General features: G+C 47.0%; 1 protein-coding gene across 6 annotated transcripts; it reads left to right on the top strand.

Moving 5' to 3' along the window:
- The first annotated feature begins 70 nt into the window (after nucleotides 1-70).
- LOC310662799 (sulfotransferase 1C2-like) lies at nucleotides 71-13502 on the top strand. 6 transcript variants are annotated; one of them, XM_083409935.1, is made up of 9 exons: nucleotides 71-291; nucleotides 1463-1597; nucleotides 6502-6670; nucleotides 7522-7647; nucleotides 8433-8530; nucleotides 11013-11139; nucleotides 11372-11466; nucleotides 12263-12443; nucleotides 13260-13502. In XM_083409935.1, exons 2-9 carry the CDS (start codon nucleotides 1559-1561, stop codon nucleotides 13370-13372), a joined length of 948 nt encoding a protein of 315 aa, XP_083266061.1. In that variant the 5' UTR covers nucleotides 71-291; nucleotides 1463-1558; the 3' UTR covers nucleotides 13373-13502. The 6 variants fall into 6 exon arrangements, with proteins under 6 accessions (XP_083266061.1, XP_083266060.1, XP_083266063.1 ...); XM_083409934.1 differs by having other exon boundaries at nucleotides 6499-6670; XM_083409936.1 differs by lacking the exons at nucleotides 71-291; nucleotides 1463-1597 and adding exons at nucleotides 1851-1907; nucleotides 4423-4494 and having other exon boundaries at nucleotides 6499-6670.
- Nucleotides 13503-14417: the final 915 nt, after the last annotated feature.

The following is a 14417-nucleotide window of genomic DNA, read 5'->3' as shown; positions in this document are numbered from 1 at the left end:
TTCTACCTACCTGTCTTTAGTGTAACACGGGAACAAGCCTATCAAAAAAGAAATGGCAAGTTTACCACGTAATATGTGATCCAGCGATTAGGCTGTATGAACGCTACACACATCGGTTTTGTATCATTTTGCCTGTCCTCACTTCTCAGAAATCCTGGGAATTTGAATTCTGTTGAGGTGCAAAGAATCCTCTTTCAGAAGTCCCTAGCCTCTCTTCACAAAACAACAACGCCCAGAGTTTCAGGAAAAGAATTTGACGGTGAATCACTTGGCTACATGGGCATGACCCCAGTAAGTGAGTCAATTCCCATCTGCTTAATTTTGGTAATGGATCTGTACTCTGTGCATCCTCTCTGGTCTCCTTTAGATTGGTGCTTAATGTGTAAGTTTAGTTCAGTTGAATTTGATTGAAAAAGCAGGGGCATTTTATCCCAAGAATAATATTGAGCAATTCAGTGTAGTGCAAACAAAGCATTTAGTACAGTGGTACAGTAGTCCAAACTTTTTCAAAGAGGGCCAGATTTGATGAAGTGAAGGGCCGTAAGGGCTGACCAAAGGGCTGACCAAAGTTGTTAACCTTTTTTTAGGATTGAAGTTGTTGAAATTTTTGTAGTATTTTACCCCAAAGTTGTTGAGCTTTTCGTAGGATTGAAGATTGAGGTCTGGGGGGCTGGATTAAACCAACTGGCGGCCCGGATTAGGCTCCTGAAATGGACTTTGGGCATGACTGATTTAGTATGTATGTACAAAGTGTTTGATGGTAATGAATACTAGACAATTTGGGCCCTAAAAAAAAGGATGGGCAACTCCACAAAGGGTCTACCCCAGAGCTGCTCAGGAGCGCAGGCCATCTGCATGCAGCCTGCCTGCTGCTCCCAGGGCTGGCGGGGGAAGCCCGGGTTTCCCCCGCCAGCCCCAAAGAGCAGCTCAGGAGTATGCTGCACTCCGGCAATTTAGCTCCAGGGACCACACATTCGCTCCATAAGACACACAGACATTTCCCCTTAGTTTTTAAGAGGAAAAAAGTGTGTCTTATGAAGCGAAAAATACGGTATGTACGAAGTGTTCGATGGTAATGAATACTAGCCAATTTGGGCCCTAAAAAAAAGGATGGGCTATTCCACAAAGGGTCTAGCTAAACTCTATAATTCTCTACCGCAAGATGTAGTGGTGTTCACCAACTTGAGTGGGTTTATTCAAAGAGTATTAGACAAATTCATGGAGCACAGGGCTATCCATAGCTATGCTGACATTCTACCTCTACTGCCGATGGCCAGTATGCCTCTGAATACCTGCTGCTGGGGAACACAAATGGGGAAAGCACTGCCAGGCTTGGTTCCTTTTTGTTCCCTTGGTTGGTCACAGTGAGAACAGGATGCTGGACTAGATGGGCCTTTGTCCTGGTCCAGCAGGGCTTATTTCCATATGAGAGAGTCAGAGACTGTGATGTGTGTTTTTGAAGCAGCAAGATGACTGGTGCCCAGCTTGAGATTCTGCCACTTCCCCCACATACAGAACTTTCTCTGCCTTTCTACAGAACTACAACACCCCTCTTTAGATGAAACAAGTGCAGTTTGAATGCAGAAAGGCGTCAAAGGTAAAGAGGTGGCTATAAATCATTGGTGATCTAGGCAGGTTTGCCCAGGAACAAACAAGGGGGAGTTCTTGATACAATTCATAACCATATCACTGATCAAACTAAGCAGATGGACTTTGGAACCGGGATTAAGCTCAAACAGGTTGTGGAAAGGGAAGTCTCTTGGATGCTAGCAATGGTGATTGGGTTGGGGTTCTGCCAATCAAATGACCTACAGTATGTTTCAATGTAAAAAGGAAAAGATTAGCCACTGAGGCCACACTTGCCATTTCCAGGAGCCCCAGAGTGCTTGGCTGTTGGACAGATCCATGTAAGTAGCTACGTCTAGGAGACTCTTCACCACTTTCTCCTTTAAAATCTCTGTGGTGTAGTGGTTAAGAGCGGTAGTCTTGTAATCTGTAATCTCCACTCCTCCACATGCAGCTGCTGGGTGACCTTGGGCCAGTCACACTTCTCTGAAGTCTCTCAGCCCCACTCACCTCACAGAGTGTTTGTTGTGGGGGAGGAAGGGAAAGGAGAATGTTAGCCACTTTGAGACTCCTTCGGGTAGTGATAAAGCGGGGTATCAAATCCAAACTCCTCTTCCTCCTCCTCCTCCTCCTCCTCCTCCTCCTCCTCCTCCTCCTCTTCTGTTAAATGGTGTTGGCAGACTGAACTGAACAAGCTTGATGTTGTAGGAGTATGCACAGCTAAATTCTGGATGTGATAGGCTGCAAATTAAGAAAAGGGTGCCTTAAGAGGCAAATAATTTCACCCAGAGGCAGAGACCTACCATGATGTGAATTTTCTGCTTAAACTTGGAGAGCAAAGAGGAGAGAGAGCAAACCTGTAGACTCAGTGCTCTTCAGGCAAGTTTCACTGGAATTAACAGGAACCGGGCAAGTCTGGGTGTGACTGCAGCCCCCAATGAGTTCACTAGGGCTTCTTCTGAAAAACTTGCGAAGTGGTTTTGTGCCTGTAAACGCAGTGTTGCCAGATGCTGGGCTGTCACTTCAGATCACTGAGTCTCTCTAGTCCTCCGTTGTGCGTAAGCAAGAGACATGTTTCCTTTCAAGGCGCCAAGTGTGGAATGGATGCGGTCGAGCTGCAGAGGTGGAAACGGTTTATTTTCCAACTTCCACAATAGCTGGGTCTACCTCTGCCGTTGGAGGCAGTATGCAGGGAATTGCCAAGGATTAAGAGAGCGCTGTTGCGTTCATGTCCTGCATGTGGGTTTCCTCCAGGAATCCAGTTGGCCACTGTGAGAACAAGAGAGCCAGGGTCGTGTAGCAGCAGAGTGTTGGACCAGGACTGAGGAAACCCGAGTTCAAATTCCTGCTTTCAGCCATGAAGCTCACTGGGTGACCTTGGGCCTAGTTGTCTCTCTCAGCCTAACCTACCTCACAGCAGAGGCGCCAGCTCATGAGTGCGAATGGGGGGGGGGGTCAATGTTACACGCAATTGATGATCCAGTTCAAAAATCATGCAGTAATTGTTTCTGAGCTGGTGGCTGTCAGAAGTGGGTGTCAGGAGCAGGTCAGCAATAAATCACACAGCATCAATGAAGTTAACTCTTTATTCAATAAAGCACGGTCAGCTCAGGAGGCCAGGCCTAATGAGCACAGCCACTCATCCCAGCAGATATTGCCTCTATGTGGCAGTTGTGAGGACTGCCTTTCCACAGTTGCCTAAGTCTCTTCCTCCCCCAGGTCCTTCCCAAGCAATCTGAGACTCTGTCACTGTATCTGTCTTTGCTCCTCCCTCTTCATACCTTTTCTGGTTCTGGGACACCAGGGGAGAGGGGAGCTGGTCACAGGAGGAGGGGGTGACATCCCAGCTGCTTCAGTGGCCTGCCTCATCTGTCCTCTCCAGCCTCCGCTTCTGTCTCTGATACTGGACTGCTTTCTGCCACAGACTCTTCCTGTGTTAAACCACAGAGCCAAGGACTTGCCGATCAGAAGGTCGGCGGTTCGAATTCCCACAACGGGGTGAGCTCCCGTTGCTCAGTCCCTGCTCCTGCCAACCTAGCAGTTTGAAAGCACGTCAAAGTGCAAGTAGATAAATAGGTACCACTTCGGCGGGAAGGTAAATGGCATTTCCATGCGCTGCTCTAGTTTTGCTGGCCACATGACCCGGAAGCTGTACGCCAGCTCCCTTGGCCCATAAAGCGAAATGAGCGCCGCAACCCCAGAGTCGGTCACGACTGGACCTAATGGTCAGGGGTCCCTTTACCTTTACCTTAATCCCCTGGAGACCAAACTATACAGTATATGGCACTTATTTCCTAGGAGATCTCCTCCCCAAAGACACCCTGTGAACTCCAGCAAAAGACTGGCATGGTGTGGGAAAGACCTTAATCCCTTTCCTCTGAAAATACCTCTCTCCCCACAAAAAAATCCCTTCCCCAAATGGCTCCCGCCCCCCCTTCCTCAAGTATCCTCCGATCACCCCTTGGAGGATGGGAAGGATTTTTGCTTCTTTATGTAGGTATTCAAAATCCCTCCCTGCAAGGTTTGAAGAGCAAACTTACTGGCAGTGCTCCACATAAGTCCGGCTCAGTGATCCTTCACAGTTCCAGGAATGCAAAACTGATGTCACCTGCTGTGGTCCTATTTAATTTTAAAGGCAGCTGAGGAGCGGAATCTGTTTTGTCAAGGCTGGAGGCAGACAGCAGCTAACTGCCTGGTTAAATTGTTAAGAAAACAACCCAATAGTACTTAGGAAGTTTAACTGTGTAGCTTTTACGCTACAAAGCTTTGAAGGGAGAAGCTTTTAATCCACCTCTTCTGGGAGGGACCTTCCAAGCTTTTCGACTAGGAACCAATCAGACCCGGTTTCCTTTCCCGTTGTGGCTGCTGCAGGGAAAGAGCTAACCGGGAAGTCTCTGAAACTCAACATCAACTCGGCAAGGACGAAAGGTACAAAACTGGCAATAAGTTGGTCTTTCAGAGTGGCAGTACCCACACTTTGAAGCGCTCCCTGGTTTCCCTGTACTCTTTTCAGTGCCTGCTGAAAATATTTCTGTTTAGGTAAACCTACCCAGACATGTGCTGTCATGTGTTTTGAACTGGCTTTTAGCTCACAGTTTGAATTACAGTAATTGTTGGATGTTTAAAATAGTTGTTTTTAACTGAATTGGGTTTTGTTTTTTACTGATGATTTGATTGTCTTACTCTTTTTGCAAACTGCTTTGGGGCTTCATTACAATTAACCATGCCTCATGTAGTACCATCTAAATCTAAGCGGTCTGTCTCAAGAGGTTCCTGCTAAACCCCAAATGAGTGTCCACTCTCTGCTTGGGCAAGGAATTTTAGGGTGTTTCAAACTCACACCTGAGCCTTCTTCCCTGCCCTGTTCAATTTACATTTTTCTGAACCTATAACATTTTAAGTTTGGGGGGGGGGGGGACGCACAATATATGATCTGGCCATTTGTCCGCTGCAGAGCCTCTGCCTACCTAGATGCAACAGAGAGTGATTATTCTGTGACGCGTTAAATTTTAAAGTGCCCCAAGACACAGGCTGCAGACACGCTGTGGGATATAACATAACCAGGCAAGTACAACACTTCCTGTTTGCCCTGAGCAGACACAGAGGGGGATGTTACTGCAGCCAGGAGGACTTCCTGTCACACCTGGTCTGGAGCATCCTCCCCCTGCATGTGACCAGGTAGATGGGCGTGACCCTGTAAAAGGGCTGCTCATACAGCCATCTTCCCTTTCCCTCTTTTGCTGCTTTCTTCTGATACTGATGTATTCAGCTGTCTGCTGGCTCTCAGCCTATGGGCTTATATCCCTACATGGGACGAACTCTGGTTTCTGTAACTTCAAACTAAAGCCTGCCTTCAGGGAACCTACTGTGAACTGAATGTAAGTAAACCTCTTGTTATACTTTTAAAAGAAGAGTGTTGTGTCTTTATTCTTTTTAGGAGGGATAAAAGGGGAATTTACCAGGATCAAACCCAATCTGGACAATCCAGATTGGATTGCTTAAGTAAAGAGATTCAAGCAAATCTACCAAGTAGATTCCTGCAATATACAGAAGAATGTACTCTGCTACTGACTTACAAGTGTGAGTGAGGAAGGATAATATTTAATCTATATATCCTCTCCTACTATCCACAACATTCCCGCGCATGCCACACATTTAAAGCACTTACCCACCCAAAAGAGAAAACTGGGAACTGTAGTTTACCCCTCAAAGAGCTATAATACCCAGCACCCTGGTGGATGGAAAGGTAGGTAAAGGCCAAGGTGGGGAAGAGGTGGTGGAGGGGGCAGAGCTATCTGGGAGAAGCTGTGGGTCCAATGGGGATGCACAGGGACTGTGACTGCATCCTCCTCTCTTCCTGCCTTCCTTTTTCTCTGGCAGGGCTCTTGCACCTTTTGGCAGGCAGAAATTAGAAAGGTGAAGAAGTCCTTCTGAGGAAACCCACCTCCAGCTGTGTTGTGTATGCCTGTTGTTGTTAAAGGCTCAAGGGTCCTGATATATATAACAAAGAGAGAGATGGCAACCGTAACCCAAACGCTTACGGTGCCAACTATGGAAGGTCTCTTCCCTCAAAGACTTTGTTGTTGTTTAGTCGTTTAGTCGTGTCCGACTCTTCGTGACCCCATGGACCAGAGCACGCCAGGCACTCCTGTCTTCCACTGCCTCCCGCAGTTTGGTCAAACTCATGCTGGTAGCTTCGAGAACACTGTCCAACCATCTTGTCCTCTGTCATCTCCTTCTCCTTGTGCCCTCAATCTTTCCCAACATCAGGGTCTTTTCCAGGGAGTCTTCTCTTCTCATGAGGTGGCCAAAGTATTGGAGTCTCAGCTTCAGGATCTGTCCTTCCAGTGAGCACTCCGGGCTGATTTCCTTCAGAATGGCAGAGACACATAATGCAAGGCGCTGTATTTTCCTTGTGTCTTGTTTCCCCAGCAGAGAGCAATGCCTACAGGACAAGGGAAAGATGCCCAACCAGAGGGGCGCCCCGAGCTGGGCGAAGTGGACGGGATTCCCCTGGCAAAGGCTACTTGTCAGGAATGGAGCCGGATCCAGAGCTTCCAGGCGAAGCCAGATGACCTGCTCATTTGTACATATCCCAAAGCAGGTAAGAATTCAGGGACAAAGCTGCATCCAGTTTGGGAGTTGCAGAAGCACAAAACTCAAGATTAGTCCAGCAAGAGTCCTATATTGCCTTCAGAAAGACGGTTCTGCTAGGTCAGGCATAGGCAAACTCGGCCCTACTTTTGGGGACTACAACTCCCATCATCCCTAGCTAACAGGACCAGAGGTCAGGGATGATGGGAGTTGTAGTCCCAAAACATATGGAGGGCCGAGTTTGCCTATGCCTGTGCCAGGTAGACGATTATTACATTCATCTCTGTGGGTGGTGATCATTCCATGCATTAATGTTTGTTCTTTTTATTTTCAGAGCACATACAGGGCTCAGAATATCTAAGTTCATATTTTGTGTGTTTATTATTTTTAATATTTTAAAAAACCAAGTTCCTAGTCCTAGTGAGTTTGAACGCTGTGCTTAAAACCATGTGTGCAGAGAGGGCTTTAAAGGTCTCTGTATCTCCCTTTCTTACAGCTAGCAGAAGCAGTATAAAGTGTGCAAAGTTGGCACATAGTGGTAAATATGCAAGATCTATTCAGGATGCAGAATAATTGGCTTGCTGCGCTACTGATTACTGTAAACTTTCTGGGCACAGATCCACAACACAACTTTGCACCTGCTAGTTCACAGTGTTAGATGGAAAGTAATATGTATTAGTGGCTGGAGTCACACGGGTTCTGAGCTGTATACAGCATGCACAGGAGCCCTGTAAGCAAAAGGGGAAAGGGGATTTAAGTTTTAAATAGACAGGGCAAGAGAGCTGAGGTCCTGGGCAAAAGACTGGGCCTGAATATATGAGTGCTGATTTTCCTTCTCTCTCTCTTTGTGCATTATGCCAGGTACCACCTGGATACAAGAGATAGTGGATATGATCCAACAAGAAGGCGACCTGGAGAAATGCCAGCGGGCCCCTGTGCATCATCGCCACCCATTCATTGAGTGGGCACGGCCACCCCAGCCCTCAGGTGACAAATACAGCACCATCCATATTCCTGTGGTGCCCAACCCAATCTCTGGGTGGAAAGAGACTTCCAGGGTGCCTGCTTTCACTCAGTTTCCTTGGAATGAAGGTCACTGGAGACTGTGGCATCTTTGGGATATATGGCTTTACTTGCACAGGCGTGCAACCTGAGCATAGGCTCACAGCAGGAACACTCCAACAGATCTTGGCCTCCCCATTAGGTTTCCAGGGTGCCTCTATCCCTGTCTTTCTCTAGCTTCCAGCCCAGACAAAACTCACCCCAGATTAGCCCCCCCCCCCGGCCTCCCCACCCCCCGCTTTCTAGAATGAAATGGTATCCAACCAGGTGAGATGGGGAAAGGACTACTCTTCTCCTCCCAGAAGCATCTCCAGTTGTTTCCATGGCAACCCACCTGATCTTTGCCAACTTCTAGGCATGTGCAGATAGGATGCTTAACAGACTTGGCCAAGGCCCTCATTTTGAAAAAGAAACCATTCTGACCAGTTCAGCAGGTTCCCACTTGTACAGGCTGCCATGTTGTAGATACAAAACCACTGGCTTGGTTGGAACCCATAGGTTTCCTCCAAACCAACCGTTCAATCCTATAACATTATGAAATGGGTTTCTCAGCATAACTACCTTCCCCAGGTCTCCTGGAAAGGCCAATCATGTAACTTGATTTGGATTTTGAAATGGATTCATTTTTCGCTGTGTTTTGCCCTCCGAAATGGGACAGGATGATCTCCCATCCCTGTTCTGCCACTAATGCCTCACTCTTCTTTGAGCAGGGGTTGATCAAGCAAACGCGATGCCTTCTCCACGGACTCTGAAAACCCATCTCCCCGTGCAGTTGCTCCCTCAGTCCTTTTGGGAGCAGAACTGCAAGGTAAGGGATGGGAAAGGGGGCCTCACACTTTGGGAAGAGACACCCTTTTGCTTCATTCTGAGAGGTGGCCCCTAGGGCTAAACTAGGTGCCACGCTAATTTCGGGAAGGCAATCAGCATGTATGCTTTAAAAAATATAAAAATATCAATAACAGCTGTGAGATACCCTAAGCAGGACTCCTTCATCCCCGCTCCATTGCAGATGTTGCAACAAAAATGCCTTTCTGATGTACATAGCTTTGCAGAGGCAATATTCCTTGGGATTCAGACCATGGTGGAGAGCTAATCTCTCCCTTTCCACTCCCTGTGGTTCCAGCACCCTCAGCGCCTGCTCTTTACATTTTAAAAAAATTTGCATAGTAATTGCATTCGCATAATTAATTTCCACATCTGTGGCCCTCCAGATGTTGTTGAACTACAACTCCCATTATCGCTAATTGGCTGGGGCTGATAGGAGTTGGAATATGACAACATCTTGGAGGGGCACAGGTTTCCCATTCCCAAATTTGGACCTTAGGCAGCTCTCTACTGCTTGGCTTGTAAACCAGATTCAACCCTGTTATGTACTGAAGTTCTCACCCTGGGCCAGCAGGGGGATACTGTAGAAATGAAGGATCGAAAAGTGACGTTCAGTAATTGGATAGTTTTGTATGCAAGTGAAGGATCGAAAAGTGACGTTCAGTGATTGGATAGTTTTAGAAAATGGCAACAGTTACATTGTTCTGGAGCGCTATATAAGCAGGCTGACTGAGCCCCTCAGTTTAGTTCTGTTCTGGCATCTGAATAAAGAAGAGCTGTTTGAAGAATCGCTGTGTCGTCTGATATCTTTGCCCACAACTTAACAAACCCAACTGCCGGAGCAGCTACTTCCCATTTCCAGATGTTTGCCTGGATGCGATGAAAGTCTTTTTGTTGTGGGACGGTTGCACATGTCCTATGTGGTTCACCTGCCACCACGTGGCAAACAGGTGTCTGGACTCCATGGGGTGCATCTCAGCCTCTTGTGACCTTTGCAAGAGAATGGTCCAAGGATATATGATGCTGTTGCATTGCTAGGCAGGGTCAGCTCCAGTCTGTCTGTATTCTGCATGAGGGATTCAGGCACATACCAGAACATTAGATCTCTGCAGTTGTCAGGGTGCTGTCAGCGGATCCTGGCTGGTTGCCCAGGAAAGTATAAAGACAAGGAAGAGTTTCTTACTGCCCTTTTTCATTTCAGTCTTTACAGAGAAAGGCTATAGAGCCCAGCCTCTTGGATAATGGCGTTGTCTCAAGTGAATCTCCACCCCGCCCACCCCCATCTCTCCCACTTCCTCATTCGTCATTCTTATCATCTCCTCTATGGGTGCTGTTACGTGTCCTCTGTCTTCGAACTCTTTGCTCTCCTACTTTTAAGGCTCGCCGGGTTCTGGGAGATGGAGAGTCTGCAATGCTTTCTAATGACTACATGTCAGCCAAGTGTTGCTCTGGCTCTCCCATGATTTCCTAGCTTCCCCCTCATCTGCCTCTGAGCTGCAGCCTCCCTCAACCCCCTGTTGTAAATCTATACTGTCTTCCTCTTCCTCCTCCCTGGAAGGTTCAGGATGGGGAGGTGGCCTCCACCATTCCTCCCCTACCCAGTCCCTGACAGCAGTTAAAATAGATTGAAGTGCTTTTTGCAGTTTGGAAAGTGATGGGGATATACACTGCAAAGTTTGGGGCGAATGAATGATCAGCGGGGAAATGTATAACCACCATGCACACGAAACAGGGTGGATGCCACTGTTGTATAACCTCCCTGCAAACAAATCAGAACAAATGCTCTGTGAAGACCTTAATGTGGGTGCTTCCAGATGACCTGTTAATATATTGACCATTCATCCTGATTAGTTTTGCGGCGAGCTTAGCAGACATAGATTTAGTGAGCATTCATCCTGACTTGTTGTGGGGAGGTTAGATGACGTTGCATCACAGCAAGAGCTAGTCCACACTTTCCAGTACATTTCCCCTTTACTTTCCTTATTGCAAAAAATCCAGTAGTTGAGGGGATGCAGGTTTGTGATGCAAGACTGATTGTGGCTGAAGCAGCCCATAGCATTTTGGGGAGTTTTATTTGCTGCTGTGTCCAGCTGAGAAGTCTGGGGTTGTGTTTAGGAAAGGTTACAACGCTTCTCTGAGTTGTTGGGCAAGTTGTAGGGAGCTGGTTTAAGTCTATGGAAAGTGTGTTGCCTCCAAGACAACTATAATCATGCAACCTGAATATTTCTTTACACGACTGTCATTATTTTTGGGTGGCATTCAGTTTGGAAGCACCCTTTGTCTAATGTCTGTATAAACGTTTTGCAAACAAAAGGAAGGAGAGAAAGATGCTGAAAAGAGGATACTCAGGTGAGCTAGAGAAGTCCTAGGTCTGTCATCTTGGAGCTTCCTGGAGCAAAAGCTTGTTAATGACTGAATCTCCTAGTTAAATGCATTAATGTCTCCCATTTGTCTTCCCCAATCAGTTCCTTTACGTGGCAAGGAATGCCAAGGACTGCATGGTGTCCTATTTCCATTTCCAAAGGATGAGCAAGGTGGTACCTGCCCCCGGAACATGGCAGGAATATTTTGAGACTTTCATGGCAGGCAAAGGTGAGTTAAAAACAACGCACCCTTCCCTCCCAATCTTTTTGATTCTAGCAATAATGACAACACTTTGCGCGTGTGAGAAAAATTACAATAAGGAAAAGGTCAGATGCAGCTGGTGACAGTGTTTATAAATTGCATTTGGTGGTGATGTTAGCAGCAGTAGCATTGTGTTTTTTTGCTCCTGCTGGGGGATTTGTCACTGTGCTCCTCATCGCGCCCACTCTGTGTCTTCCAGTGGGCTGGGGCCCGTGGTACGATCACGTGAAAGGCTGGTGGAAGGCAAAAGACACACACCGTGTGCTCTACCTCTTCTATGAAGACATAAAAAAGGTGAGCAGATCAGGAAGGCGGTGGGGCCTTCTGGACAGCATCCCTTGCGGACAACAGACTTTGGCAATATTGCAGGGATGATGTGCAGTGAATCTGCTTAGGGGAGAAAGTGTCAAAAAGCCTGTCCCATCTGCCACACCCAGAATGAATTGCTGGTGAGAATCAGATGGCGGCTCTGCCATCGCCTCTCCCTCATCTCTTGCCAGAAGGAAGCAGGAAGAGGCTGCTAGTAAGCTGGGACAGCTCCACAAACATATTTGCCTGCCTATCCTTGGTCCTCTTTCCCCACCTTCATCTTTCATAAGCTTTCAACAGATCCTGTGTTGTGTCTCCAACCCTGGTTTCCAATCTTGCCTACTTGCCTTCTCCTCCTTGTTCTATGTTAGCGATACCGGGCCTGATCCTGCGGACACTGCTCACATGTCCCAGGTACCCTTTGACACCACAGGAGCCTTCACCGTGGCCTATAACCAGGGGGGACGGGAGGACTCAAGGTTGAGGGGGACTGCATTTGAGGGAGGACAAGAATACAGTGACCACAGCAATAAGCCCTGCGAACAAGGAATAAAACCTGTTAATGTGGTTTCCTTCTGGCTTTTACACTATTATGAGGGAGGTCTCCATGTTGGCCAGTTTGAAAAAATGGGCTGATTGTGGAAGATTTACAAGCAGATCTGTCTGCTTGGGACACCAAAGCACTTCCCCTAAACGTCCTCGTTCTCAGCACCACCCTGCCCTTTCATGGCATCCTTTTTCTCAGGCCAAACCCTGCTGCACTTTCTCCATCTCCACACAGGACCCAAAGCGTGAGATCCAGAAGGTGATGCAATTCATAGGGAAGCAACTGGATGAGGCGACCGTGGACAAGATTGTCCGCCACACTTCCTTCGAAGTCATGAAAGACAACCCCATGGCCAACCGGGCTGGCGTGCCCATCTCAGTCATGGACCTGTCCATTTCCCCATTCATGAGGAAAGGTATGGCTTCTCCCTCAACATCTTTATTTTGGACGGTGCCAACTATGCTTAACAGGCAGAATGTTGAAATCCCACAAGTCACGTCGCTGGAAGGAAACGGGCATTGTCTTAGAGGGCCTTCCAGGCTGGTGTTTTAATGTTCATTGGCAGTGGGTTTATTAATTGTTCTGCGATGTTACCCCATGTTTGCTGTCTGGAAGGGTATAGTGAGGCAAAACTGGAACAAAAATGAACCAGAACATTTGTGGTATAAAAAGTTGCAGGATTTCAGTTGTGGAAAATGAAGCAGTGTGATCACTCCAAAATGTTTATGGGCGCACACAGCATTGGAAGTGGTATCTCATGTGACCACAAATCAACATGAAAATACAGTGGTACCTAGGGTTAAGTACTTAATTCATTCTGGAGGTCCGTTCTTAACCTGAAACTGTTCTTAACCTGAAGCACCACTTTAGCTAATGGGGCCTCCCGCTGCTGCCGCGCCGCCGGAGCACGATTTCTGTTCTCATCCTGAAGCAAAGTTCTTAACCTGAAGCACTATTTCTGTGTTAGCGGAGTCTGTAACCTGAAGCGTATGTAACCTGAGGTACCACTGTACAAGAAGGATATCTATGTCTCCAACATATATAGACTCTTTCTTCGAACATCCCCCCACGCCCTTGCAAAATCTCTCATTGAGGGATTACTACTACATCCTAACGACATTGAGCGCTGTGAATATACCCATCCTGGTAATTTATGGGGCATAATAGCAGATAGTGCCGTTGAAAACTTCTACCCATTACGCTGAGTGGATTTTGTGTGTTTCTTTTATAGGGACAGTTGGGGACTGGAAGAATCACTTCACGGTGGCTCAGAATGAGCGGTTCAATGAAGACTACCAAAGAAAGATGGCTGATACTACCCTGGCATTCACCATGGAGCTCTGAGAGCCAAAAGTCCAATATCAGAATCCCTTAAGAGGATTCCCTGAAAAGTGAAGGCTCACCTCAGCCAATGTCCTCAGGGGGTTTGCCTTTTCCAGCAGTACTAATAAAGAAAAAGAGTTTTATAATTTCATAGGCTGTATGTTTGGATGCTTGATTCCACGTGGGTGGGACACTGCTTTTTGCTTGGTTGCATTTCCTGATGAACATTGTGCCATTTGCTTTCTGGTGCAGAACTTGGTGCATCTGTGAGGCCCCCTAAAAACTCCAGCTTTCACTGAGAGAGGTGGGAGACGTCTAGGGCACTTCTAGCCTGTGACTATTTTCAGGTGAGATTCAGCTTTAATTGCACAGCCTGAATTTGCTGGCATGTGACTGAATCTTACCTGAAAATTGGATCACTTGATATGGAATGACCTCTCTTGTAAAACAAACCCACTTCCTCAAAAGATCCAATTTCTTGCAGTGATGGGGAAAGTGAGAGATAAAACACTTGCTAGCTTCACAATCCATCTAACCTCCTCACAAACAAATATGGGTGAGAGCTCATTCAGTACCTAGTGTTGGCTAACCTGTCTGCAAACAAACCAGTATGAATGGCCGATTAGCTTAGCTTCTATATCTGCTTGTCTCTTCACAACTGAAGAGGCAAGTTCTTATGAATGTGAGCACAGCATTTCTGATTGTCCTGTGGCTATTTTGGTGGATTCAGTCGGTAAAGCTGTGCAATTAAAGTTGCTTTGCAACTCTTGCACAACAAACGCACTCTCCCCGCCAAAATTCTCAGACTGTTTCTCATAAGTAAAGCAAAATGTTTGTGATCAAGAGAGGGAAATGCAATGGAAAGAGTGAGACAGCATTTGCTTGATGCAACATCCTGTAAGGAGGAAGGAAATGGGAAAGCCTTCCCACTGTCTTTTGCTTATTCCTGCATATTTGTGCAGGAATAGGGTGAGCCTGTGACCTGGTTTCAGGAAAGTATTTACCATCACAAAAGAATGGCCAGGCTGCCCAGGTAAAGCAATCAGCGACCATTAACAGATATCCT

The sequence above is a fragment of the Podarcis tiliguerta genome (assembly GCF_965153285.1).
Source record: "Podarcis tiliguerta genome assembly, chromosome: 13".
Lineage (NCBI taxonomy): Eukaryota > Metazoa > Chordata > Lepidosauria > Squamata > Lacertidae > Podarcis > Podarcis tiliguerta.
The sequence above is the reverse complement of the archived record's forward strand: the minus strand, read 5'-3'. Positions and strand labels throughout refer to the sequence as shown.

Coding starts and splice junctions, on each gene's coding strand:
- LOC310662799 (XM_083409934.1), top strand. CDS start 1,559: ATGAAACAAGTGCAGTTTGAATGCAGAAAGGCGTCAAAG. Junction 11,140..11,371: donor GACTTTCATGGCAGGCAAAG/GTGAGTTAAAAA, acceptor TGTGTCTTCCAG/TGGGCTGGGGCCCGTGGTAC. Junction 11,467..12,262: donor TCTATGAAGACATAAAAAAG/GTGAGCAGATCA, acceptor ATCTCCACACAG/GACCCAAAGCGTGAGATCCA.